At 45.7% G+C, this 27459-nt stretch overlaps 2 protein-coding genes across 2 annotated transcripts; both read right to left on the reverse strand.

The window, feature by feature from the left end:
• Window positions 1-12: 12 nt before the first annotated feature.
• phf8 (PHD finger protein 8) lies at window positions 13-11202 on the reverse strand. Its single transcript, XM_023837512.2, has 22 exons — window positions 10835-11202; window positions 8783-9164; window positions 8558-8643; window positions 8301-8424; window positions 8052-8212; window positions 7822-7963; window positions 7314-7500; window positions 7020-7182; window positions 6650-6737; window positions 6276-6382; window positions 5745-5836; window positions 5549-5638; window positions 5102-5389; window positions 4886-4977; window positions 4368-4534; window positions 4132-4217; window positions 3920-4038; window positions 3480-3760; window positions 3297-3392; window positions 3081-3190; window positions 2424-2802; window positions 13-2303 (listed from the first exon to the last, which is right to left on the reverse strand). Exons 2-22 carry the CDS (start codon window positions 8878-8880, stop codon window positions 2215-2217), a joined length of 3045 nt encoding a protein of 1014 aa, XP_023693280.2. The 5' UTR covers window positions 8881-9164; window positions 10835-11202; the 3' UTR covers window positions 13-2214.
• A 1057-nt stretch (window positions 11203-12259) lies between these two features.
• On the reverse strand, window positions 12260-27314 carry fam120c (family with sequence similarity 120 member C). The gene is made up of 17 exons (XM_023837511.2): window positions 27206-27314; window positions 25569-27121; window positions 24847-25093; window positions 24598-24680; window positions 24247-24375; window positions 23658-23760; window positions 23330-23403; window positions 21941-22209; window positions 20978-21224; window positions 20705-20876; window positions 20051-20300; window positions 19356-19470; window positions 18995-19204; window positions 18091-18325; window positions 17868-18003; window positions 17159-17219; window positions 12260-16535 (listed from the first exon to the last, which is right to left on the reverse strand). Exons 2-17 carry the CDS (start codon window positions 26067-26069, stop codon window positions 16248-16250), a joined length of 3120 nt encoding a protein of 1039 aa, XP_023693279.1. The 5' UTR covers window positions 26070-27121; window positions 27206-27314; the 3' UTR covers window positions 12260-16247.
• Window positions 27315-27459: the final 145 nt, after the last annotated feature.

A 27459-nucleotide genomic window follows, 5' to 3' on the forward strand; every position in this document is an offset into this window, starting at 1 on the left:
GGCACAGTACACTGCATTTTAAAAATATCCTTTAATTGGATTTCTTGGTGGGGAAAAACAGTTTTCGTTGTAAGTCAGGGGATTTCTCAAGAGTTTGCATACCAAAAATGTTTAATCTGCTGCATGCGATTGTATATTTTTTTAAGCGACAGATATTTTGCATTAGTAGTAGTGTTATAATTTCACGTTAAAATGTCAGAGGTACCCTGAGAAATTCTGATATGGCGACATTCATTTTAAAATAATGATAAAGCTGAATGGCTAATAGACATAATATGAGTCACAGAGACATATGAATGCAAACCCACCTTCAGAAACCATAGATGTTTAAATGGTGGTTAAAAAATCTAAAAATAAACACATTAACCATAGTACCTACATGATGTATGTATTGGTAGAAAATACATTTCACAGACAAAATGTACATTCTTGAATTAAAAAAAAATTATTTCTATTGTATGAAAGTGAGACACACAGGGTTTGTTTAAGGATATTTTACTAAAAAGGTATCTGTTGACCTCTGATCACCTAATTGGAGCAGAGAAACAATTAACAAGCCAAAAAGTTCAAAACACAGACAAGCTGCTGGAAAATAACCAAATTTAAAACAAATTTTAATTACAGCACAACTCTTCCCTACCCACGTGACCATTAAAAAGGTCAATAAAAATTTACAGTAAACTAGAGAATAATTGATATAATAGTCTTAGGACATATAACATTGCCTTTTCAAAAATATTACCTTAATCATAACTGCAGTGAACAACAAAAATAGAGAGATAATAAAAAGGATAGTTCACAAAAAATACAAAATGTTAACTAACATTTCAGTTTAAATCAGGTTTTTCCCACAAAACATTCTCTATTTTTATATAAAATAGATTACAAAAAAAGAGCTTTTTTTGTTTAAACTAAAACCTGGACAAACTATGTACAAGTTATTTTACTGTATTTTTAACTATAACCAAAAAATGGACCACAGGCTTTTAATTAAAAATGTTGCTTCAATTCAAAGAGGTGCGATATTACTATTACATGAAAGCAACCACTCTGTCCTATATATTCAAAAGTAATGAGATTCCTCCACAGAAATCGTGCCCCAGACTCCAGTATTTTCACTGCTGGAGATTAACTTGTTCAAATCATATGAAATGTGCACGTGTGCACAAAGCTGTTTAAAGCCGGTGCAAAGAACATGGTTGTGGTTAACATTACATAATCATATTTTGCTGCACAAATGTCCACCTCCCTAGTCAGACAGCTAGCACTGTACATTAAATTCAGTATTTAAGATTACCAATACGAAAGTAGACAAGAAGGAAGTGAGGGGGAAAGCAGAATGGATTACAAGAGTAGCATATAATGATGAGGCAACACATATGCAGTATGAAGGATCACCGGCATTGAACCAGAAATAAAATGAAACATTTGTCTAAGCTGGTGGTCAATGGTTCTCTCCTCTGCTTCCCCTGGCAGCAGACATTCGTCACACAGGTAGGGGCACGGGGGGTTAACCCCTGGAGTCAGGGATAACTGTACAATGGTGTCTCCATTCTGTTAGGTCCTACTTTCCATCACAATGCAGTGAATCTCACATGTTAACAGGTTGACAGTAAACCAAGCTACAGAATTAGCAAAATTTTACACTCTCTCAGTCTAGCCCACTGCATCACTAAATCCACCCCCCCCCCCCCAAACACACACACACCCCACAAAGCTTTGCTTTGTCATATGTAAATGGACTACTCGCATGCTATGTAGTAACCCCTAAAAAATAACCTTCAGATCTGCATGCAGTAATCCGCACCACAGCCGCAAAGCTGATCACGTTTGCTGAAGAGGCAGTGCCCGGTGCGGCTATTCTTTATCTTTACAATTATATCCCGAAACTTCGCAGCAATAACTTTTTTGCCCCTTAGTAGTATAAAACAGCAATTAAACTGGCTCCACAGGGTAATTCTGAGCTGAAAGATTCTGGTGAGAGAAAGATGAGCAGAGACCATGCAGAGGAGGAAAAGCGAGAGTACAGTAGCTGACTACAAAGAATAACAATAATAATAATAATAATAATAATAATAATAATAATAATAAAAGATGGAGCTTAATGAGCGTTTGGCTTAAAATATTTACACTTCATTCCCACTGGACAAGCCCATGACCCCTGTGGCATCTGAGGGGTGCCCAACCCCCTCCAGCCCAGCCAGCCGCCTACTCTTACAGGAGCAGTTTTCCGTTACGGTGGATTTTGAGAATCTTTCCCAGTCTCTGCTTCGCTGTGGCCAGACCCCTCTTTCCCCGCTTTCCTGTGAAACAGGAGACAAAGAGGCTGGCTGAAGCAGCGTTTCCTCAACACTGTCGGTATGACTGTAGGGTTAGGTGGGCTCACACAATGATGGTCACTGCCTCCGGCAGAAGTGACTCACCTTGACCTGCTCCTGCTGCCCCTGAGCTCCCACCCCCAGCGGGTGAAGGGGACGAGACGGAGTAGCTACTGCTGCTTTGGGGCGACTGCGATGGCCGTCTGGAGGTGAGGAAGACCCCCGGGGCCATGGCAGCTGGACCTCTGGGGCCTCCGAACGGGCTGGGTCCGGCGGTGTATTCATGATCAAGAAGGCTGGCAGAGTAAATCTCTGCCCTTCTGTCCTCTACCTCAGAGGCAGCCGCCAGCCCGTATCCTTGGGGATCTGAGGCAGGGGGGGAGGCAGAGGCAGAGGCAGCGGCTGCTTGCGGAGGGGTTTTCGACTGACTCTGGCCGCTTGGCTGCTTCTTGGTGTATCTCCTCTTGGTGGTTTTCTGTTGCTTCTGTCAAAATGGAAAAACAAAAGGACTGATGAGGGCGTATCACTAGCTGCACAGGAATCACTGGCTGGTCATGTGACCCCTGCTGAACAACACTGACGGACTTAAGGCTTAAGGTAAAACTCAGTTACAGATGTTCTGAGAGACAGAATGATACACCACACAAATACTGATTCCTAAACTTAACATTTTCCTTTTATAAGTAAGTTGATAACCTTCTTAATGTTCTCAGATCACCCTTAGCTGCTACGCCACCTGCTGGGCAGGACTTGGACTCTCACCTGCTGTGCAAGCTTGGCAGCCGCGGCAGCAAGACCCGTCTCCACAGATGCCACTCGCGTTCTCTCCCTCACTGGACGCTCCTGTTTGGGCAGCGATGGGGTGACCCGAGCTGGGGGGGGGGGAACAGAGTCAAGCTGGAGTACTTTGGGCGGGAGAATAAAACACAAGCTCAAGCCAGAGCCAGGGGGCGGGCCTGTCTTTGGGGAAATCCACACCTTTGGGGTTCCATGGTGTGTCTCCGGAGTTCCTCTTCCGCTTGAACTTGGATTTGAAAGCCTGGTCTTCCTCATCGGACTCCAGAGAGGGGTACACTGAGAGAACAAGTGACTTTTAAAAGAAGCTACTCACAACTGAGATTAACAAGCAACCACCGCCCCCCACTACAGTCATATTCTCACCATAATCAGAGTCCTTGAAGCAGGTGCCCAACGTTTCCTGCTCATCCAGGCTCTCCAGCTCGTCTTCGCTGAGGGTTCGAGCAGGCCGCTTCACTGCTCTCTTCCCGGGCCTCTGAACAACCCGCACCTTTTCGGGGCCCGATCCCCGCTTCGTGCTAGGGTAGGACGGAGACGAAGGCGAGGAGGAAGAGGAGGAGGAAGATGAAGTCGAGGGCGGATTGGCCATGGAGAGCATGCCCTGGATGGCATCTCGCGTACTGGGAGAGGCGGGTGCTTCCTCACTGACGGAGAAAGAAACAAGCAGGTTAATGGTAAGCAGGAAACAGCCCATCTCTTACTCCGGAGCAGGGCCTCGATTGGGAGAACAGCAGAGAGACACACTGCGGACTGAGGCGGCAGTGCAAACAGAACAAGACTGCAGGCAGAGGGTGCCACACCACCTCAGTGACGGGTCCAGTCCAGCCACTTGTTTGCTGGCCTTCAACAGGTCCAGGATGCCCCCAGCGCCCCCCTTCACACTCTGCATGGCAACTGCATCTTCGTCTGTGGTATAGTCCTCCTGCAGAGTAATGTCGCAGAAACACCCCTGGATACGTGCTGGGATATGCAGAGACCTTTTCATAGTACATATGACGACGACGAGGTAGCTCACCTCAATATCGAAATCGACCTCCCCAGGCTCACGGACTCGGTGGGGGTCAGAGCACGGCTTGGCCCGGGGCAGTTTTCGTGGGAGACCTGCAACAATACCAGAAAGTTTGAGCCCCGACCGCCAGGAGGGTACCAATCGGAGGTTAGATCGATCACAGTGGCCTACGTGTCACTTTAGCCCTTCGGGACAGCAGCCGATTTATCTAGAGCGAGAAGCTTATTGTGGAGGTAGGGCACCTGAAGCCTGTCTCTTCCTTCCGGAGCGAGCAGCCCGGCGCCTCGAAGGTGGGCTTTCATCGATCTGCAGCTCCTCCTCGGAGTTGGACATGTCAGGGCTGTCCAGTCCCTCAAACTGGGCCTCACCCATTTTCCCAGCACTACTGGCTGATTTACTCCCCTTTTTCCTACCAGAGGCCAGATGCAGAAAAGGAAAATGTGCAAATGAACCCAGGACTCAAAAAAATAAAATAAAAATACAACAGCAAAACTAATGGTGAACTGTGTCTATGAGTAAAGAGTAGATACACCTAGAAGCCGATAGATGGTTAACATTTTTTCAAATGGAGTGACACTCTCTGACGTTCACTTATTAGGCCGATAGAGAACAAAACAAAAAGGTACTATATGTGCTGGAAGGAGAGGTTCCCTGCATTTCACTGCAAAGTGGACTGAACAGGACAGCACAGAATACGCCTGCAAATTATGAAGACTGCAGATCTGCAGCCCCCTACCCCCCGTAACCTTGCTACACTCACCCCTGTTCTTTGCCATTTGTAAGTACCAACTTCAGCTTGCTTTTGTCCAGCTTCCCCTCCAGATCATCCAGGCCGGTGACAGGCAGGTCCAGCTGCAAAAGACCGCGAAATGATTTTGTTTATTATCGTCATATCAAATTTCCTCAATGTTTCCTTCAAAATTATCTTCATGCAAAGGGACAGCATGGAGCAGAAGCACAAGGCAAATATGGTCACCTTGTTCTTGCCCTTGGTCCAAGGCTGGAACTTTTTGAGTGTGTGTTTGGTGTGTATCTCCAGCAGGTCCAGATCTTCAGTTCCAGACTTGGCCTCCTTGCCCTTCTTGTCCCTCTTCTTGGGGGCCGAGGCTGCGGCTCCATCCTTCGACTTGGAGGCTTTCTTTCTGCCAGGGAGGCGCCCTGGAGTAGGAGGGGATGTCATCGGGGTGTGAGGAAGGGACGAGGAGAAGCCCCGAAGGGGAGCAAATGGGGCTCCTGTCTTCCCCACATTCTGCTGAAAGATGTCCTGTCAAAAGAATTGAAGGAGAATCAAACACCAACTTCAACTAAAACATTTGAGTAGAAATCCGGTTGGTAAATGAACTGATAGCATCAGAGCATTCAATAACACAGAATGTTTGCCCCCTCCCCTCATTATGCAATGCTGAGGTTCACCCCATCCTACCTCCACCAGACGTATTTCCTTGGCCAGGTCTTTCACCAACTGCTGGGTCTTGATGGTCTCTGGGATCTCGTGTGCGTGGTCAGCCACGGCCTGGGATACATTTTTAGCAACACTGTGTAAAGCTGCCGTTCAACACTGCTACTATAAAATGTCAAACACCTGTTTTTAACACACAAAAGGTTTGCTCATCCTTCACCTCCTTGCGGGTCCAGCTGCGGAAGGCGTTGTTGAGAGCCTTGGCACCGTGAACCAGGTAGGAGGCCGGGGGCCTGCGATTTTCCCTCAGACCTGCAGGGGCAGCATATTTCATTCCCATAGTTCACCATGAAGCACAAGGTAAAGCACATCATCACACAACAGAGGCGCCTGATCAATGTAGTTCTGAGAGACACGTGGGAATCTAACAGATCATTTTACTTCATTAAGATATTAAAGGTGTTTAAGCAATCAATACAAAAACGCCTAGTAACTTGTCATCCATGAAATAATTTAAGGCACAACTGTTTAATAGTTAATCTTGTATGTACAAATAATCAAACTGTACTGAAAGGACATTTAAATCTCAGTATCTTGGTAAAATATCCAACTGTATAAACAGCTAAACATTCCACTAAAATGTAATGTGACTGCAAGGACTGATGCACAAGACACTTTCCATGGTGGGAAATGATATACTGCTAAGGGTTATCTTAATGGAGGGACAAGCCCCTCAGCCAGGGTGACTTACCTCTCAGTGTGTCGAGGAGGTGCTTGCCTACATACCAGCACACAGTTTCAAAGTTGGGGAAGCGGAATAAGTCGGCTGTGCTCAGTCTCTTCTCAATCTCGTACGCCCTGAGGGTTGAGTCAATAGGTGTGTGTTGATGAAGCACCCTCATTCAAGCAGTGATGGGGGGGGGGGGGGGGGCAGGATTCCTGGGCAACTGTCAATCACTTGACTGGCTTCTCTCACTTATCATGTGGCTTAATTATCATAAGTGGTGTTAAGCAAGGCACCTCTCACCCAAAGGGTTCAACACCCAGCTGCTGAAATTAATGCAGGAGAGGAGCGGTAAACTAAAATGATGCCACGTTTTGACCAGCAGCGCTGGTACGTCTCACCTGAGCTGCATGTCGATATTCAGGCTGTGCAGAAAATTGCCCCCGAATGCCAGGCAGTCCACTGGGGTCAGCACAGCGTGCATCCATCCTGAAAGCGATACAGTAGATGGGAAACAAGTATTACCAAGACAGTGGATAGAATGGGATGAGAACACTGTCCAAATTATAGATAGCACCCAATAAATTAACAGTGTCTGAGAGAGCACTGTAATCCCACACAGCCTGGAGAGTACAGTCTGGTCGTGCCATTACAACCTGTGGGGCTGGGCTCTCTTTTTTCAGTGAAAATCCTATTAAGCTTGTCTCCTCAGCACTTGAACATAAGTACCCCATGGCACCCATCAAACAGGTAGGAAGTATGGAGAGTTACCTGTTGGTATGAAGAGGGTATTGCCCTGCTTGACAGAGCATTTGTAGCACATGTCCACCTGGTCTCCAAAGAAGAGCTCGTTCTGGTTGGACGAAGAACTCCACCGTTCAAATAGAGCCAGATTGGCTGGGCTTGGTCTAATCAGGTAGAAAATCTTTTCTCCCTGGAAAAAAGCAGCACATGCATAGAGCTGATTCTGGGATCTTCATTTTTGTCTACACCAGTGGAAGGTAACATCCTGAACACCCTCCTCCATCAGCAAAATGTGCTTATCCTCATCCCTCCATCTCTTACCCGAAGCACATGGTACCACACAGAGGTGCCACCAAAGTCAATGTGGAAGTCTGTGTAGCTGTCTTTAACCCCCATCAGGCAGTACTTCTGAACGTTGGGCCTCTCAAACGCTGATTCTTCTGGCCACAGGTTCTCTACCCAGGACAGCTTGCGGACGATCTTGGGCGTTTCCACCAGGTTGGACAGCCTGAAAGAGAATCCATTGGTATTAAGTCTGGAAGCTCTTACAAGGGAATAGGGTCCATTCTTCATTAAACGAAGCCTTCTGAAGCCTGTGCTTTTTTCCTTATTAACACATTATTCCATTCTGGATCAACTCAGTTTAGGCTGGTTATTTATACAGTAATTGGAACACAGCACCACTGTTACACCCATTTCCCAAAAACATACTGCTACTGCACTATCCTACATGATCAGAGATATGATTATCATGTCATTTAAAGAGCACAACTACATTTGTATTACGATTCAAGCATGTAGAACCAGCCTACAGGAGTAGACATGGCACCTTGTCTCTGAAAACTCCAAGCTGATCACGTTGAGGACTCTGTCTCTGTTGGGGCTGTTGTAGTATTCCACAAATTCACCCAAGCGCATCTTCAGGTCGGCCTGGCGACCAACATCAATCACATCGATCTCCCGATCAGTTCCTGCAGACAGAAAACACATCAGCCTCGCCGCAAGGCCCCCGCCCCTGGGGGAACAGACCAGACAGGCACTGGGAGGCCACACGCATACCTATATAGTGCTCAACGTCAGAGACCGAAAAAGAGGGCGGGGGCAGGGTCATGCCCAGCCCATCCTTCCGCAGCACCAGCACTGGGACACTGAAGGAACGCTCCTCCAGGAAGTCCACCGTCAGCTGGGCTCCAGACGGCTTTAGAAGAACCTCCTCAGCACTGACATGAGAAACGAAAACAGGGAAGTATCACCTGCGCGGATCAAACAGCCGAACAAGCTGTTGAGTAGGATTGGGGTGGGGGTTACCTGGGAAAGGTGCGGCTGCGCAGCTCACGGACAAACTGAGATGAACCGGTCTTCACCGGACGGCTTGCATCCCTGGACACTCCCGCCCCATCGGACTGTCTGTGAGTCCCACGCCGCTTTCGCACTGCGGTGGAAAGAGGGGACCGTGACACACACAGGCACATCAAGGCACCCTGACAGAAAATCCCTTACATGGAATTGACACAGACGACCACAATGTGAAGCAAGTAAGGAGAGCACTGCAGATGGATACTCACTGACAGACGGACCATGTGTGACTTGACAGTTGGGGCAGTGGTAGAGGTCAATGTCCGTGGCTTTATCTTCCTCCACCCCTACACAGCTGAAGACCAATGCACAATGAGCTTATCAGAGCATGTCACACACCTTCGATGTCATTATATAACATAGCTACATCACACATAGTAGTATAATTAATCTACTATGAACTACATATTACAGCACTCTAAATATTGCGTTACCTTCCATGGAACCAATCTTGACAGACGTCACATTCGATCATAAAACGGGTGACGTCATACGGCAGCCGGCACAAGCAGTAAACAGGAACCGACGCCATGCCAACCAGATGGCGTCTTCAGGACTTTGTGTCGTCGGTGAACCACAGGCTTTGACGGTATTATGCCAGAAGATGTGCTTGGAGGAGGACAAACTGAAGTACTGCACGGCGCTTTGGTCTCAAGCTGCGACTCCACGGGATCTTCTCAAAGTCTCCCAGAAGGAAAATTAGAGCTCTACATACTGACAGAGCATGTCAGAGAAAATTTAGCAACAGGTGCGTTTGTACTTGGTATGTGTGATTCCCGTCTTACAGAATCCACTGCATTAGCCGGAGTCGTCAGCCTGTTGGGTGAGACAAACGCACTTTGAAACGAGGCATACGGCACAGATTGCAAAAATGACCACAAGAAACGCCAACAAAAATGAACTGCATTGAAACTGATCAAACAGAAAAGCACAAAACCCATGCACTGTAGGACTATTTATGCAAGCATCCATCTGTCAACATTTTATACTAGATAAAAGTCTGTAGGGGGCCCTGGAGCTGATGCCAGGCAGCACAGGGCACAAAGCTGTCAATCTATTGCAGGACACAGGCACACACAGTATCACACTGCATAGGCAATTTAGAGACAGCAGTTAATTAAGCTAACTGCATGTCTTTGGAGGGCTGGAGGAGACAGGAGTACCCATAGGAAACTCCAGGAACTTGGGGAGATCATGCAGACTCAACACACAGAGAGCATGGCTGGGATTCAAACCCCCCCCAACCCTGGAGGTGTGAGCAGACAGAGCCACTGTGCTGCTCAGCACAATTTATATATTTTAAAAATTAGCAATATTATTATTTAGGCCCGTGATCCTGTCCAGAACAAGCAGGTGGAAGATGGATGGATTATTCTCTCAAGCAAATAAATCCGCTTTCCATGTCTGCTTATCCACGGAAGGGCTGTGCAGAGCCTAAGGGCAGCACATCACAGGACACTCACATTAAAATGAATTTAGAAACACAGAACCGCCTAGAGTTCTGACACTGGAAACCCACAGAAACAAAAGAAAAGACGCAAAAACACACAAAACCATGGCTGGGTTTGAACCCACAGCCCTGAAAGTGCCGTAACAAAGTCCTGTTAAATAAGCTTGCTCCATCAACATACACAGCACACCTTCGGCACTTTTAAACGTGCCTTCTGTCCAGTACACTCGTCAAGCGTTGTTTTAATTCCGTTAAAACAGGTGCAAACAAGTCAAAATATACGTATATACTACATACAAGACTAGGTAGCCGTAAAGAGCGCAGGACTCTGACATGCTGTTTAATCGTTTTTGCAAATACTGGAGAAATAAAATAAATACGAAAACAATCTGAAGCAATAAATATTTATATGTGAAATTACTGCTGTTCACACCTTTTAAAAACCAATATATTAATTTTAAAAACACCCCGCAACTGGAGGTACACCAAGTTTGCTGAGACCGTTACACTTATCTCGCTCTTTTTAATATTATCCGCAAAACACGATTATTTAGCATTTCGCCAGGTAATTTCGCAGTATATATGATATATAAATATAACAAAATATGGTTTTCGCTTAAACTAGAAATACCGAAATTCATAAAAGATGCTTGAATACGCTGTCTGTCAAGATACGGACTTTTTGCTTCGGAGACGCGCGTTCGCTGCAATATTAACTATATTAGTATAAAATGCACACTTAATGAAGTACAAAACCCTTATTAAAAACTCTCAGCCTCCACGCCGTTCTGTTATCCTGTAATACAGCCTCCATGTGCTAGTTGAACATGTAAACATGACTAGTTACTAAACACCGCGAGCTAAGACAACGCGCCATAAGCCCTTTATAACTAGTTACCAAACACAGCAGGATAAAGTTTACCTAAAGCCAATATTATATAGTTATTAAGCAAGAGAGCAGTTAGTTTTATTAACAAAGTTTTGATTTACATCATGCAATATGGCGACATCACACAGCTCGAATATATATATTTACATGTACGTGTGAAGGCCGCTTGGAAACGTTACGGGTCTGCAGCGGAGCGGCCGCGGAGATCCGACGCCCGAGAAGCGGCGGGCTTCCCCACTCTGCGCCGAGGCTTCGGTATGGCCCAAAGCGGGGGAATCGTGTTGTTCGCCAGTAATTAGTGGAGATTCATCCGACTGTTTTTTGGAGAAATTTCCGGGCTGTAGAGCCGGACCGCTCCGGTTCACAAACCGACGGACAGAAATCCAGCCAGCAGGAACGAAACGGCTTTAACCCAGAGCGACCCTGGCACCGCGACGACGCTTGAGGCTGTCAGAGTGTGACTGTCAGCCGGAGGGGAACAATAAAGCTCGGTTAGATCGGTCCACATCCAGGCCTACACGGGCCCATCCGGGCGAGATGCTGAGGCCACATGTCTCCGAAAGCGAACGCTGTATGCCTACATAGGTCCCTAATTTTCAATAGTATAGCGCCTCTACAATTAGACTCAGCGGTTATTTCAAAATCTGTAAATCATATTAAAATAAGTTAGTGAACTCCTCATGAGCAGCTGATCCTGATCTTGTTTGAATGTAACTATAAGCACTCAAGTATACATTTGCAATGAAGACAAGATGCTTTGTTTTACTAAAAGAATAAATTTTATTTCAGCACTGTAAGTCATTTCCCAACCATACAAACATGACTGCAAACCCTTTGTCAGCCCTCTTTCCTTTCATCCATTGTGATAAGACCACAACAGCAAAACAAATATGGAAAAAAAAACATTTCTTTCCAAAACATTCTGGTGCTTTTTCCTGCTGCTAAAACACATTTTAGACTGTAAGAATATTAATAAGGAATTTACCCTTCACTGCACAAGTCCTTATAAGAGCTTCTGATACATATATCAGCACACACAGATGCATGTATCAGTCACACATTGGATGTGGTGGAACACACAGGAACCAGTGTCTAAAATACATATTCATAATAAATAGTAAAGTTGGCTATAGATTAATGATGTAATGAACAAACTCCTTCCAAAGCAGCATCTGAATAAGTTTGTGATATATAACGTGTAGGTCCAATCTGAAAGCGTGCCTTATTTTGTGAAGTGAAGGGTCGTGATAAAGAAATAATAGGGAGAATCATGCAAAAAATAAAAACTACAGACACAAATCTAAATAAATGGAATGAACATTTTCTTAATAGTGTTTAGTGCCTAAACAGAAATAAACCCAAATTACTCGTTCTACATATGTGGAAAGATGGGTTAATACGGGAGAAATGTCCACGTTGACTGACAAGTTCAACCTAAATTCAGCTGAATAACCAGAGCTCACAAGACTTATGCCCTATTTCAGCAAAAGATGTGAATATCACTATTTTCCTTTCACACAGTGGACCTCAATTCTTGTACAACTTCACCAGCTGAGCTTCATGATATGCAGGTAAATTTTTTTTTTTTTTGGAATAAACAAATCTCGGTTGAAAGAACTTGAAAGCAAGTTTTTGGTTCTTGTTTTTTTTTTTTTCCTTCTCCCCACAAATAAGTCCTCCGTAACATTGTGCTTTCTGTAAGGCAATAAAAGGGCAGCTACCAACAAAAACAAACCCGAAACAGCAGGGTGTAGCAATCAAATTTTGCAATAGTTACATCAAAGTGGTGAAGCAGTCAAACAATTTCATATAAAATACAAGCAAGGGAAAAAACCGCAATTGATACAGGTTACAAATCGTCTACTTGTGCTAAAGCGCATTTCAATACTAACAATAAGCAACAGTGTACAGATAGTGGTAGTAATAACATTAGTAAGAAACACTTTTAGCTCCACACTGCTGGAAATATTTAATTAGCATCTTTAGAATGTTACATACATCCTCATTATGTGTATTTCAATTTGTTAATTTTGTTGGGGAGACGAGGAAAAAGTGGGAGATGGTTTAGAAATGTTGGAGACAAAGTTATTTTAGAGGAACCAGAAACAGGATATAATTCACATAACTACAAACAAACAATTGTCAGTAAGTCTTCTACTCAACGGTGTGTAGTACATCTAGGAATATGACCAGTAAGTTCCACTCAGGCCCAGGTGTCCCACCTGTGGGTGCACAGTGACTGCTTATACATGTGGTTTGTCAGTACATGCCAAGTTTGCACTGTTTCCATTTCATGTTGTTCATACAGCTGCTGTATGCCATTCACATCAAGTTTCTGTGAAACGTATTACTTTGTTTCTGGTGATTTATTATTATTATTATTATTTTTGAGTAGTGGGGGGGGGGGTGCTAAGCTTGCATCTACTATGACAAACCAAATGCATGACAGCCACATTTCATACCATCAGCTACAGGAGAGGCTCGGATTTAAATGTGGGTGAACATGGTCTCCTCCTTAAGCACTGTATGACTGTTTGTACATCGCTATATGCATTTCTAAATATCCATGATACTCCACTTTAAGAGTGGAAGTGTATCTGCATAATTAAGTGATAGCTTACCTACATTCACCAACAGGACTCACCAAAACTATACAGAGATACAGAACATTAACAAGAAGATGGCAGTTGTGGATTCAGTGTGGTATGTGTGTCGGTGTGTATACATGCACAAAAGGAGGACAATGTCAAGGTCAACTATTGTATTTTTAAAATGCTTTACCTATTTAATGAACTGTACTATACATACTGTACTAGGTTCACAGTCCAGTCCAACCTACTGTGGCTCAGACTACAGCCCACCTGGTATTCATTATGTCTGCCTACAGTTCCAGTCTAATGCATTACACGCTAGGAAACACAGCAAAGCATAACACTGTTTAATCTAGACTTATTAAGAACAACAAATACGAAACCTGTTGTTTCAGTCTTTGCTTATGATTATTTGATAAGGTGAACAATGAATTGGGCCATTTAAAGTGATTCAGTGTTAATAATTCTTTACCTTGGGTTCAAAAAATATACTTCATAAATAAAGGGTATAGTCAAATTTATCATTAAGTAATTTTCTGAAAATAGTTTTAAAATATTTAAAAGTAAGGTGCTTGAAACTGACTTTTAAAGTTAAAGTTAATCAGAACATTCTGGGCATTTATTTCCTAAAGGTACAATGCCCAGTGTCCTGGCTTCTTGGCTTAAGTTTAAAATAGTTCAGTATAGTCTTCTCAGCTATATTATTAGTGTTACACTTACATTTCACCTGGGCACTACTTGTACATTAATTCACATTTTTTGAATATACATGTCATTTGTAAATTACTACTTGCTGTCATTCTGATAATTATGACAACTGAGTTTACGGATTTCTGCTGGCAAAAAAAAATATTCTTTTAAACAAACAGGTAATTTCAGACATCATCCAGTGCCAAGAGCAGCAAAAAGGCTATGGACTATAGCATAGAGTACAGAGGATGAAATACTTATACCATCCTTTTTGTACAATGCAATGCACATTATTTTTTCAATTTTTACACCCATCTAAGTGTATTCGATTAAGTCATTACATGCATCTTTGGATAGCCAAGTAGTACTGTTTGACTAATAACTGGATCTGTTGATAGGTAAATGATTAAACAAATGAAATGACTCCCTCCTAATAGAAATGAGAGCCTGACAGTTATAACTGCCCTCTTCCCGATAGCTGGCCAATAGTAAAGCATGAAATCAGCAAAGCTAAGAATTTCAGTCTCTGCAGTAATTTGGGTTATAATGGCTCTATCCACATTAATAAACACATTAGCCACAAATAACACCAGGTATGCCCTAAGAAAACAAGTAAAGGCAATTACTCATGGCAATCAATGTCTTCACAAGTTCATGCCACCTGGTTTAACAGCATGGGGGATTAATATATAACATAAAGCATTATGTTTTTTTACGAGGCTGCCCATGTTTTAATTTGGTATGCAGTTAAATTGGTAGCAGGGAAATATTTTCTCTTCAAAATCATAACAAATGGTAGGAACTGTTTTTCAATTATGAAATCCAAACAGGAAATTTTGTCTAAACCACTTTTGGGGTTTCAACTTAGGCCTCATTTTATCCTACATGAGAATAAAGTGATATTTATTTTCATACAAAACCACAATTTACTCACTTTGTTCTCACATTCAAACTGATTTTTAACAAAACATCTTAGATTTTCATTGTAAATCTCAAAGGTACTTTAGAAATAAATACATATATATTATATAAACTCATCAAATCTGTATTAACTTGGTCTTTGTCTTTCCATAAGAATAAAACTAATTTTCATGGCCAATATACAATGAAATAAATAAAAAGTTTACTTAAACCAGTTATGTGGTTTAAGATTGGGCTGCATAAATTGTAACATCTCTTATTAAAATTCTGAGTGCAGAGTACTTAAAAGAAATAGGTATATTTTTGTCAATATACACAAAATGTTTAGAGTCACATTAGTTAGACTTGAAAAATAAATTTGCATTAATTTGTAGGAGGCAGCATACAATCACTCTGAAAACAAGGTGCACAAAAATGTTAATTGCAAAGGGAAGTCCTTTTGTTGGCTGTGTTTGTTTAGCTTGTGCAGACGGGACAGGAGTCACTCCGCTGCACAAGTCTGAGGCTGCACCAGGCTGAGGACAAGCTTGATTGTCAGATAGAGTGTTCGCCACAAGCTGTCACGGGAGTGCAGTCATGCTGAAGCCCACACTGCGTACGTTTACCCTCCATCCGTTCAATTTACTCAGCACAGCACCGCGAACCTTCTCAAGTCAACCTCTCATGCTTCTAATACTTTCTCAGGTGTCAAAAACAAGATTTTGAGACTTGGACTGTGGCTAACATCTTATACAATAAAAAGACAACTTATCTACTCTCAATTCTCATTTTGTTGCTTCACTTAGTTTTGTTACACATTTGCTATTGGACTAAGATCTTTGACCCTACTGTGCCTTACCCAAGTTACAGGCCTCATACAGTAACACAACACACAGCACAGTCTGGTGCAATTTAGTACAGAGCTACTGTACCAATGTGCTGTATCAATGCAATCATCTCTACACTACTCGTCATTACACACTGTTGCTGTAATGTCTACACTACACTGCTCTCTTAAAATGTGACTGACGTGGGTTATGCTTCTCAAAATATTTTGAATTCACGGACAACTGTAGCCATTTTGAAAACAGAGTGTGGTTATTTTTGGGATAGGGGACTAGGAGTGGGCAAATGCTTACCCACGCCCAAGAGCTAATCTAGATAAGTGATTTATTTTTTACTGGCTTAAATAGGTCTTTCTGTTCTTGTCAGGAAACACTTGTGTGTCATTCCAAATTAAAATTGCTCAGTGTAAAATGACAAAAAGGATGTAAGTGCGAATGATTGGCAAAATGGCTACAGCAGCCCTTGAAGAGAATTTACCATGGCAAAGGCATCACAAGGACTCCCTCTCCCCCTTATTACGTTCTGGCATGAGTTCACTCTTCCTTCTGTAGAGCTCCATCTGATGAGCTTTCATCAAGGCAACAAGGTGCCTCCGTCTCCACTCTGTCTCCTGATTGGTTGTCTCTGCTGGCTAAGGCACACTGGATTGGCTGGACCAGAGGTGGGGGGTCTAGAGGCTGGACAATGGCTGGTGCTGGAGAGTTGCCATTCACGTGCTGAGGCACACCTCCGTCAACCTCCCCCTCAGAAAGTCTCCTTGCCCCCTTGATCTCTTCAGTGGCTTTTGGCGGGGTAATAGAGGGTGGGGTAGCGGGCAAGGTCTAAAAAGATACAGAGGTACGCAAATTATGTATTTTGTATTTAGTACATTTTTGCTAAACATTTGACTGTCCTCTCCCCTCACTTGAAGAACTGCACAGTTCTTCACACAGTTCTCAGGAACATCAAGAAAATTCTTCAGGACCCATCACACCCTGGACATGTGCTGTTTGCAGGCCTGCTTTCAGATCCATAGACTAAAACTAAGACTAAAAAAACTTCAGCCATCATCATACTAAATGATGCTAAGCTGACAATCTGATCTAGTGCACCTTCATGTTTACAATACAGTCTTTTGTTTACAACTCAGCTGGACCATTGCTTTACTTTAATGCTGCTGTTTTCAAGTGCAATAGGTGAAATGCGCAGTATGTCGAAACTATGGGGAATGACTGTTTTATCGTGCTGGTCTGCTTGTTTATTGGATTTTTTGTTTTATTGTTACTAATTTGTCTAATGTTTTCATGTTGTGACACTGGAGAGGGTGGACTTTTAAATTTTGTTGCTGTGGAAACAACAATGACAAAAGAGAATCTGATTCTGATTCAAAAAAAAAATCAAGATTCTAAATTTTTAAATGAAATCTAATTATAAAAACGTATAGCAAAAAAATAGCAGAAAATACCTGCGTCCTATTGGTTGGCTTTTTCCCACCCCTTGCTTTTCCCAGGCCTTCTTTGCCCCTCCTGGATTGGTCAGTGGGGGTAAAAAACATATTTACTGTCCTTAAAGACGACTTTCACCACAATCTATTGCAATATTACATGCTTAGTAAAACAAGAAACACCAACAATGCTCATCTCCAAAAATAGAATGCTTATGTATTTCATTTCCTATCATCAATGGACAGTTGGCTATTTTTCTTTGTTTTAGGCCTTAATAGGCTTGCTTTGGCAGACACAAAGCGGAAAGGTGATCTAATTCTCAGTATATTGGTTGTTCATGATTTCAGTCAGGATTAAACAAAGACCAGGACAAGGACTGTAACTACTGGTCTTTTCAAGGGATCGACATAAGAAGTTAAACAGGTCCTGTCAGGTGCGTATCACAATACAGATGACCAGTACTAATTAAAACACAAATATATCCTGGGGTCCTGAGCCAGGAAAAACTGTTTCAGTTTTCTAAGCGTACATTTTGCATTTCCTTTGGATAACATGGGATATCGCTCTTGTCCTCACTGAATCTGGGGTAGCCCTGTAATGTTCTGTCAGCCAGAAATCGTATGGTGACAGAGATGTACAACAAAACTAAGTGTAAAAATGCATTCTGTTTAAGACGACAAACATCCCCTTTCCCATTCACAACAACGAAAGTCCACAGTCGCTACGTACCCTTTCCCTCCTCCAACCGACACCACCTGCATGTTGAATCCACCTCTCCCACGTGCAGGCTTGTTCCCAGCCCATTGGCCAACTACCATACCAGCGATTTCCAGCTTCCCTCCCTGGGGGGGAATGGACTGAATGCCTGGGCAAAGAATCAGCCAAGATCTCTTGAACAACTAGCTAAAGCACGAGTGAGAAGGGGCCGTGAACAGCAGACAGAGAGCCTCACCTGGGAATGTGCGCGGCCTGTGCGGAGAAGGGTGGTGGTGGTGGTGAGGAGGCGGGGGCATAGAGCCTAAGGGCCTGGGAGGGTACATGGGAGCGAGAGGGTAAAAGGGCGGAACCACAGTGGGAGGGAGGAACGCAGGAGGAGGGAGAGGTGGTGGAGGCGGGGGAGGGCGGGAAAGATTGATCCCCTCGAGAATCGCCTGCCGCATCTTCTCCACTCGAGACACCTGCTCTTCCTGCAGACAAACAGGAGAGATTAAAGAGACAAAACATCAACCTTGGAAACAAAGGCCAGCAGGGCAGACAATAAGGACTGATGATTCAGAGCCCAGGAATTAGTTCCCTCAGTAATGCCCGTCTTGTCCGTTCAGTCAAAGCCTGATCTCATGTCAATGCTAATGTGTCGCTCACTCCGTGCCACTGACATGTGCGTCCGGGTAAAAACACGGCGGTGGAAATGACTGTGTGTCGGGTGTGTCAGGGCCTCAATGACACCTGACGGCCACATCAACACACGTCACCTGCCTGAAGCATTATGATGGACTGGGAAGAGGGTCACCTCCTGCCTACAGACTCCTGAATGTGTCAGGAATAGCATGGTATGGACTCCTCTTACAGGAGGGTGGAGAAAACCCGACTTCACCCAAATAAGTTGTTCACTCACAACATTTGTCCCATTTAGTGTGAAAAAAAATAAGGCTGTTACAGAACCTGAGGCAGAGTACTATACATTTAAACATTTATAATACTATAATCAGAATACTTTTATTATCCCAATGCAAACTGTTTATATCTCACTGATTATTACATCTATCTTCTCTTTAATTTGCTCCAAAGCCCTTTGCTTGAAGTTACAAATCCTTGAGAGAGAGAGAATACTCAGGAGACGGGTCCCTGGCTCTCACCTGGCCCTCACACATGTCCAGCAGGGTCCCCCTGTCCCGAGCGGCCCGGGCCAACTTGCTTTGGAACAACTTGCCGTCAAAGAAGCCCCAGGGACAGCAGTGCTCCCAGGGCAGGGGCTGGCCGCACACGTCATTGACAAAGAGGGCCGTGTCCACGCCGCTCATGAAGAGCGAGGCCAGCTGGACGCCGCGGCTGTCGATCTTCTCCAGCTGCGGCGGCGCAGAGATGCAGGAGGGATGAGATGGGCAACGAGCAGGATGATTCAGCTGCTTTCTCACACACTCAACTGCGAGGCACTGTCATTAAACATTTAAGGCGAGAACAGAATGGAGGAAGGGAGGCGGGCAGAAGTGCTCGTACCTTGAGCTCCTGCAGCTGGTCGGGCTCATATAACTGGCGGGACACGGCCTGGGCTAAGAAGGCATCCAGTTCATGACGCTGCAAGATTCTGCCTCCAGGCCACTGCATCATGTACCTGTACACAAGCCACAATGGTGAGTGTGCGTTTAACAGCTCGTCATCATCATCACCCAAACGTATGCGACAGTGATGGCCGATTGCTTTCTGAATGAGTATGAATGAGCGAGGCCAATTCTGCAGGCACCAGCGCAGGGTAGTTTTAGGTCAGGCCATCCACAGAGCACTATTGGAGATCTGTTTCTGGCCTGGCACAGATCATCCAGAGAGCTCTCATACCCGAGGCTGAATGGCACGCAGAGCCAAGGCAGACCTGCCTGGCTCTGCTCCAAATTAGGCTGAGCGCACTTATAGCGACAGAACCGCCCCTCCAAACTGTGACGAGTCCCAGCTCACCGGCACTGTTTGCATTTGACCCGAACTGAAGGCTGAGGTGAAAGACTCCACAGCACTGGAAAACGGAGGCCACATTTTAAATGCCAAAAAGACTGGTAAACAAACTGATGCGTCTATCCAAGATGACTAATTCTGTTCTCAGGGGAGCGATTCAGTTTAGAGCCCCGATCCTACAGCGAGCTGCACCGGACCCGAAGCTTGCAGCAGATAGGCAGGTGGCGTCGGCAGTCGGCCGCACGGACCTGAGCACGCAGCACATGAGCAGCAGGTGCGAGGGCACGTTGGCAGGGTTGAGCAGGGCTGGGCAGTCGGAGCGCATGCAGGCCAGGAAGGCGCGGGTGCGGCGGCTGCGGTCCTCGGAGGCCCGGCCCAGCCAGAGGCGCCGCAGGTTGGGGCAGGTCCACTCGCGGAAGCACAGCGCCGGCACGAGCTCCGGGGTGAGTGCGGATTTGGCCTTGCTGGCACACCACTCCTTCACAATCACCGGGGGAACTGGGGGGGAGCAGCGGAGAGGAAGGGGAGGTCAGGGGGAGCACTTCAGGGTTCATGGGCCAAGGTCAGCGCCAGCGGAAATGAATAAACACAGCGTCCCAAAGTCTGTGGTGCGCTGACCACACTGACCCCAGTCTGGCCTAACTCAGGACACTAACTCTAATTCAGTGTTTCCCAGTCTGGTCCTCGGTCACCCACAGTCGGTCCATGTTTTTGCTCCCTACGAACTCCCTGTCAGACGGAGCAAAAACATGGACTGTCTGTGGGTGACCGAGGACCAGACTGGGAAACACTGCTCTAATTGTATACCAGTGCTGCTGGATGCAGACGCGGTCTGGTGCGTCATTAGCGCTAAGCAACGCTTGGCCCACTGGGGGCTCCCTGCGTTCTCCCCCCGGCCTCACCCTCCAGAGGGGCTCTCTTGCGCATTGCCATCCTCTCCAGCCTCCTGTGGGTCTCCGCCAGGCTGAAGAGCACTCCATAGGCATACTGCCTGGCGGAGCGGAAGAGCAGCGACGCAGGAGGGAGGTCAGGGTTACAGTCATCCTCTATACACACCGGCATCTTCATCTCCCCCTGGGACAACAAGACGGGAGGCGTGGCAATGCAGGGTGAGAGAGCCAGGTGACCACCAGAAGGCAACAGTGTCAGCATAAGCTGCATCTAGAGAGAAGTACCTTGGTGAGGATGTGGTAGATCTGGGGGTACATCAGCCCCCTCCTGTGTCGGTGTTCAGCTACTCTCAGCACCTCTGCACTGACTTGTGGCAAAGGGGGTGTGGTGATGTCCATGTGGCTTCGTGTTGCCATAGAGAGCAGCGATGGAATCGAGGGGCCGCTCCCGTTCCCGTTAGGGCCGTCACCTGAAGCTCCACCCCCGCGGCTGCCAAGATCCTCCCACCTGGAGGACTTGTCAGCCAAATGGCTACAACAGGGGGCAGGACAGGAACACTAATTCACAGTACGTTCATTTTAATGACCAGCCCTGCAGCACTAAAGCAGAAGACCGATAATAAGTGGAAATTAGCGGGAGAACATTTTAAAACAAATTTGAGGAAGCACTTCTTTACACAGCGTGTAGTCAGAGTATGGAATAGTCTTCCTGCTATTGTAGTGGAAGCTAAAACCATGGGTTCCTTTAAATCAGAGCTAGATAAGATTTTAACAACTCTGAGCTATTAGCTAAGTTCTCCCCAAACGAGCTTGATGGGCCGAATGGCCTCCTCTCGTTTGTAAATTTCTTATGTTCTTATGTTCTTATGACCGCATTCTTCAAAAGGGATAATTTTCAAACAAAATCGGCAAACAATTATCAGCACCATTAAATGTTATGTTGACCGAGTGCAAGAGAAGCAGGACATCTGACCATGAAAGTACAGGTACACACCGCAAATGCTACCCTGATTTGACATTTAGAGGTCGTTGAAAACTGGAGAACCCTGAAGCTGCCGCGAGTTTTGAATCTCAGGTTCACCTTTGTTTAACGTCACGTTTATGTCTTCCAGGATTCCAGACAACTAACTGTTCCAACAATAATACTCTAGCAGTATTTTCGTTGTTAAATCGAACATTATTCAGCATCCCAAATCATTTTGAGAAGTCATCCTTCTCTCTGCTGAATCAGTTGGCAAACAAACTTACTTGCTGGCGTCATTTTGTTCCTCCCCATCAGAGGAAGACGATGGGGAAGGAGATTGACCTGAAGGAGCAGCTGTGTGGTGATTGGGTGTCCTGGCTCCCCCCTGAGATGAGTCGTAAGGAGCCGACCAATCGGCAAAGCCTGTCTTTCCCACCAATGAATCGGTGCAGTCTTGTGCGGGAGGTGGTGGATTTTGGAACAAGAGAGCTGGCCCAGGAGCACAGCCATGTCCATATGGCGCAGCATGATAAGGCACCTTGCCACCTGTCACCTGGCAGCAGAACACGGGCAAGGGGGTGGAGTCACACAGACCCAAACAAGGAAGAAGAAAGGAAAAGATCACTTTTAAACAACCATATTATATAGGAGCGAGAAAAAAAGAGAAAACCTGATCTACTGCAACGTACATTAACAGATAAAAACAGACATTACCCGGGAGCCTGCAGAATTTGTGCCAGGAATGTGGCCGTCCCCATGCTGCCATGGGAATAGCCTAATCTTTAGAGCCACCTCTCGAGGTGTTTATAGTTTGGATATAGCATTGGGGGCCAGAGGTTCCATAAATGGTTTACACAAGCCCCTTCAAGGCACCATCATCAAAGGACAACAGTGTGTAGAGACGCGCATGGACACAGGGACGGAGAGCAGATCTGGGCAGCCAATGTTGTGAAAGATGCATAATTGTGTGGAGCTCACTCTCCCAGCCTGGTACAGGGTTTTTTTCCTGTTATTTTAGGACAGTGAGTTCTCTGCGACACCTCAACCCTGTAGAAAACTCTCAGAAATCTTCAGAGGCGTGGAGGTAGGGGAATGCTGCTGCCAGGCCTCTGTCATGGTGCCGGACTCCTGCTGCACATTGTACTTGTGCCTTCCAGGCTCCATGAGGGCCCAACAGGCCACTAAGTCACATTTTATCATTTCTATTTCTGTCCACGCTTTGCACTCCAATGAAAATTCAGAGATTCTCTACTGATTTACGTTCATGATTGAATTAGGCCAAACAGCAATTATTTACTTTATTATTACCAAAACCTGGTAACATTTTAACACACAGTCTGTTACGGAAACCTGACGGCAAACACTATTGTGTAATGACTCCACTGTTCTGCAAATGAGTTAATGCTGTAAAGATTCGTCTTAACAAAAGGCGATTTTAGCTGCCCCTAGACCTGGATAAGAACACCCCAATACATCCCATTATGTTCTTATTCACAAAGGCTGTTTTAAAGAAAAGCAACTTAACAGAAAGAAATGGCTGGGCCTCACAACACCAACTGTGCTGTGGGTTACGTGTAAATGACATCATTGCACAAACACTTCAAATGACCTAGAATATTGCCTGTCAGAAAGCCAGGTGTGGAAGAAGGGGCTAAAATAATGAAATGACTCACCTGAGGCTTCCCAGGCTGCATGGTCCCAATGTGACCAGAGTGACCCCCAAATGGACCAGAACCAAAGCCGGGAACTAAGAGAGCCACATAAGGCAATAGCAGTCAAGATGGATTAAGAGTAGAAATGGCACAAAAAATAAAAGGTGAAAGCACAAATGACAAATGTGACAGTCCCATCTCATTTCAAAATCAGGAGCATTCTTATTTGAAATTAAGATCTCACAAAAAAAGCCACAATCAGGGAGGCCACTGGGTTAGGGTTAGGTTTAGGGTTAGGGTTAGGTTTAGGGTTAGGGCTGAGGAGCGTGTGGAACTGGCCGTCACTCACAGAGGTATGGCGTGGGCCCCACAGACAGCGGTCGAGGGTTACTGGCCACTGAGAAATACTCCACTGCCTTCTTAAACCTGTCCACCTTGTCCTCTGTCCTAGACTGGAGAAGCAGGACAGCAGCATGCAGAAGGTTAGCACTGTATGCCAACCATCAAATGGGAAGAAGTCCCCCAACAACACAGACCTGCGTGGACCCACACTTAACCCACCCACAGGTGGCGCTGCAGGCTGTGAAAGGACAAAGACTATCCAACACACCCACTGGCAGCATCTGCATTTATACGTGCTGCGATGGGCTGTCATTCAGACGAAAAGTGAATCGCATTAACGCGGAGGCTACCATACACAGCAGGACTGAAGCATAAACAGTACTGTTCCGGAATATTCAGATGCTTTTAATCCTCATCATTCCTCTTCAAATAAAAGCTGTTTTTCTGAAGTCGGTACATATTTAACTATACCTATGAATAACTACAAAGGTGAAAACAAAAATGAAGCAGGTGTGAATAGATGTTGTACTTGCAAAGTGTCGGAAGTGATATAGGATGTTTTAAAAATAAACTGGGGCAGACGTCCTGGCGCTCACCTGAGACTGCTTAAAGACATCTCTGGCCACAGCGTCCAGGTTTCCAAGATCCTTGATCGAGGAGACATACTCAGACACTGCTTTGATCACAACCTCACACGGAGGCAGCACTAACTGGTGAGCCCGCACCTGGCAAAGGGGGGGGGGAGGAGGAGGCAATTCATCCATAATATCTATAGTACCATGGAGCATGCAGAGAGAAATGTGACATACACCCCACAAAGAAACGCAGGAATATTTAAGACCCAACCAAGGGACATGAAAAATGTCCCCACAAGCTAAAAAGTCCCCACAATGTGGTGAATACTCCCCCCCCACCACCACACACATACACACACAAAACAGGGGTACCTTAAGAGAGGCCAAAGGATGTTCGGGGCCTAACAGACTCCAGTGGAAGGCAGCCAAGTCCTCATCTGGCAAAATGTGATTCCCTTGGGAATAATTTTTCAAATTACAAAAAAACATTCATGTCTGAAATATGACCAGCAGCCCACCTGATTATACTGAATTATGACAAAACAGACTTATTGGAATATGGCTGTAAAGTCTATAGTCACCAAAAAAGACATGAGCAGACATGCTGGCAGCCTGTCTCACCGAGCAGAGCAGCAAAGGTAGGAAGGTGGTGGGTTTTGAGGCCCAGCTGTCGAGCCGCTTCAGAGAGCAGATACTGATGGGTGGTCAGGTTCTTCCCGTTCCATGACAGCTTGAGGGCATGTGAGCTAAAGTAGGCTGGAACATTGCATAAAGCAAATTCCGAATCCTGGGCAATCAAGCCCTGGAATCCAAAATCCCTATACAGGGAGAGTACCTCCTGGTGATGGTCCTGGAGAGTCTGAACCACCTGGAAAAGGAAGAGAAGTCAGAGGACAGAAGGCCTAAAAGAGGCATAGCAGTGCCCAATCATGCCAAAATATTCAGTCCAAAAGCCGGAAATGGAAAATAATAAGTTCTATTTAAATGGCTACTTTAATGGATCCTGATATAAAAAAATAATTTGCAACAACAAATATTTCTGCTGGCAATTACCTTTCCTTTAATTCACACAAATCCATTGCAAAACAAAGCTGGACACTGCGCAAAAAACAATGTTTCTGCTACAGCTGCTACAAAAACTTATTCAGAGCCATTTTCCCCCGTGGTTTGGTTGGTACATGCCTACCTGGACAGGTAAGCTGATGCTCTGCAAGAGATGAAGCTACTCTTTCAACAAGTGCTTTGCATAAAATTTCGCTGACTCAACACATGGTAGCGAAGTTTAATGAAATCAGCGAGAAGCCCATGTTGCACGGCGGCAGGCCAGCAGTCAGGTGACCTACCCGTACGCGGAAGCGCAGCATCGCCAGGCGGACACAGTGGCTCAGGCAGGCCGGGGGCAAAAACCACGCTCTGGGCGGAGGTGTGGCCTTGCTGCCCACATGATTGACGATGAGCTGTGCTGTCTGTCTCTGCGCCTGCGCCCGCCGTGCCCACTCTGGCCAGCGGTCCTTCCCCAAAGTACCGTTGAAGATCACAACCAGCTCGAGGCCGCCTTGGTACAGGCAGGCCTGCGACAGGGCCGCCAGGTATCCCAGCATGGCATTCCACTGCCCGCCACACACCCAGTCGGTCTGATAGCCCCCATAGAGCCGCTGCAGACCAGAGTCTGCATCAACCAGCAGGCGGGCCGGAGGGGGGGGTGGGGGCAGCGAGTTCGGGTGGTGGTGATGGTGGTGCGGTGATTGCCGGCTTGTGCTCCGCCCAAGTTTGAGCAGGTCCACGGATACAGCAGCCCCGGGACAGCACTTCTCCAGATACTCCTGGAAGCCCTGGACCCCCATGACAGCGAGGGCCTGAAACTGTAATCTAGGTCTTTAACCCGTGAAATTATTCTGGGACTGAAATGTGGGATTTTCACCTGAACAATTAACCTGGGACTGTAATCTGGGAGTTTAAACTAAAAAAATATAACATGGGGCTGTAATATGGGAGAAAAAAAACGAATCTGGGACTGTAATCTGGGGAATTAGTCTAGGGACTCTGAAAACGTCAGTGACGAAAACCCACAAACTATTTCAACTGATGGAGGTAGCCAGTAATTTAGTTAACCGGTCTTACGTTTCTTCGCCAATCACACTAATGTTTTTTATTTAAAACTTACTACACATTACAAGTATCAATATTTAACTACAGGGCATATGGATATAACCGGTTTGAGAAAAATAAACCACCCCAACTAGCGGATTTACGTTAGCCACGTTATTTTGCTATGCTAGCATGTGTATGTAGCTGCTAGTTATCTTCTTTTCTATACTATACCAGTTCTGAGCTTACTACTTAACTACCTATCCTTCGGATGGGTTAACCGCTAACCCGCGACAGCACTGGTATGCCCATTAACTGGTTAACCAGATCGTTAACTAGGAGCCCACATAGCTGGATAGCTAAGAGGGTGGATAGCTGCCTAGCTTAGTATAGCGCTGTTATGTTCGTTTGGACCGTTTCCTCCGGCTTGGTCTTATGCCTGGCGATGTATAACAAGTGAATAAATGCAATAATGGTTGTCAGGCTGCCATATCCTCACGCGTTTACCCGTTATATAGGCTTTTTAACCACCCACACCACACACGGCAGCTAGCACCCTTAGCCCTTCGGCACAGCAACGTTTACAGACTACTGTCGACCCCGCTAGCTTTACGGCTATTCAGCTAACCAGTAAACTACCCCACGCGCATAACTAGCTGGTTGTGGCGGAATACAGTCAGGCCAACCAGGTGGAGAATAGTTGTTTGCAACGTAACTAAGTAGTTAAAAAAACGTCAGGCTAGCTGTTGGCTAGTTGTGAGGGAGGGGGCGAAGGATAAAGGAAAGGGGATGTGGAATGGAATGGCGGCTAAAAGAAAAAAATAAAGAAAAAGAACAAAAATAAAAGAGGGAAAAGCCGGCTGGTGGTTCCCGCAGTGTCCCACTCACTCACGGTTTCATGCCGTAGAGAAGACGGGCTTCAGGCGTCGGCCATCTTGTCGCTGTGGCTTTTCGCTCCGCGGGCAGCGCAGGGACGCGGGGGGGGGGGGGGGGGAGCGGAGAGGAGAGGATACGCGTGGGGAGGAGAGGTGGGAGAAGTGCGTGACAGAACCCTGGGGAAGGGCAAGGCGAAATGGGGCGCCCCAGCTGTCAGCCCTCCTTACACTCTCACCTCGCCAACATGGGAAAACCACACCTGGCTAGAAA

The sequence above is a fragment of the Paramormyrops kingsleyae genome, chromosome 8 (genome assembly GCF_048594095.1).
Source record: "Paramormyrops kingsleyae isolate MSU_618 chromosome 8, PKINGS_0.4, whole genome shotgun sequence".
Taxonomy (NCBI): Eukaryota; Metazoa; Chordata; class Actinopteri; order Osteoglossiformes; family Mormyridae; genus Paramormyrops; species Paramormyrops kingsleyae.

Coding starts and splice junctions, on each gene's coding strand:
- phf8 (XM_023837512.2), bottom strand. CDS start 8,880: ATGGCGTCGGTTCCTGTTTACTGCTTGTGCCGGCTGCCGTATGACGTC. Junction 3,761..3,919: donor GGACTGGACCCGTCACTGAG/GTGGTGTGGCAC, acceptor TTTCTCCGTCAG/TGAGGAAGCACCCGCCTCTC. Junction 3,393..3,479: donor CTTCAAGGACTCTGATTATG/GTGAGAATATGA, acceptor TTGTTCTCTCAG/TGTACCCCTCTCTGGAGTCC.
- fam120c (XM_023837511.2), bottom strand. CDS start 26,069: ATGGGGGTCCAGGGCTTCCAGGAGTATCTGGAGAAGTGCTGTCCCGGG. Junction 22,210..23,329: donor TGCAGCCTGGGAAGCCTCAG/GTGAGTCATTTC, acceptor TTCTGCTGCCAG/GTGACAGGTGGCAAGGTGCC. Junction 18,326..18,994: donor TGGACATGTGTGAGGGCCAG/GTGAGAGCCAGG, acceptor GTTTGTCTGCAG/GAAGAGCAGGTGTCTCGAGT.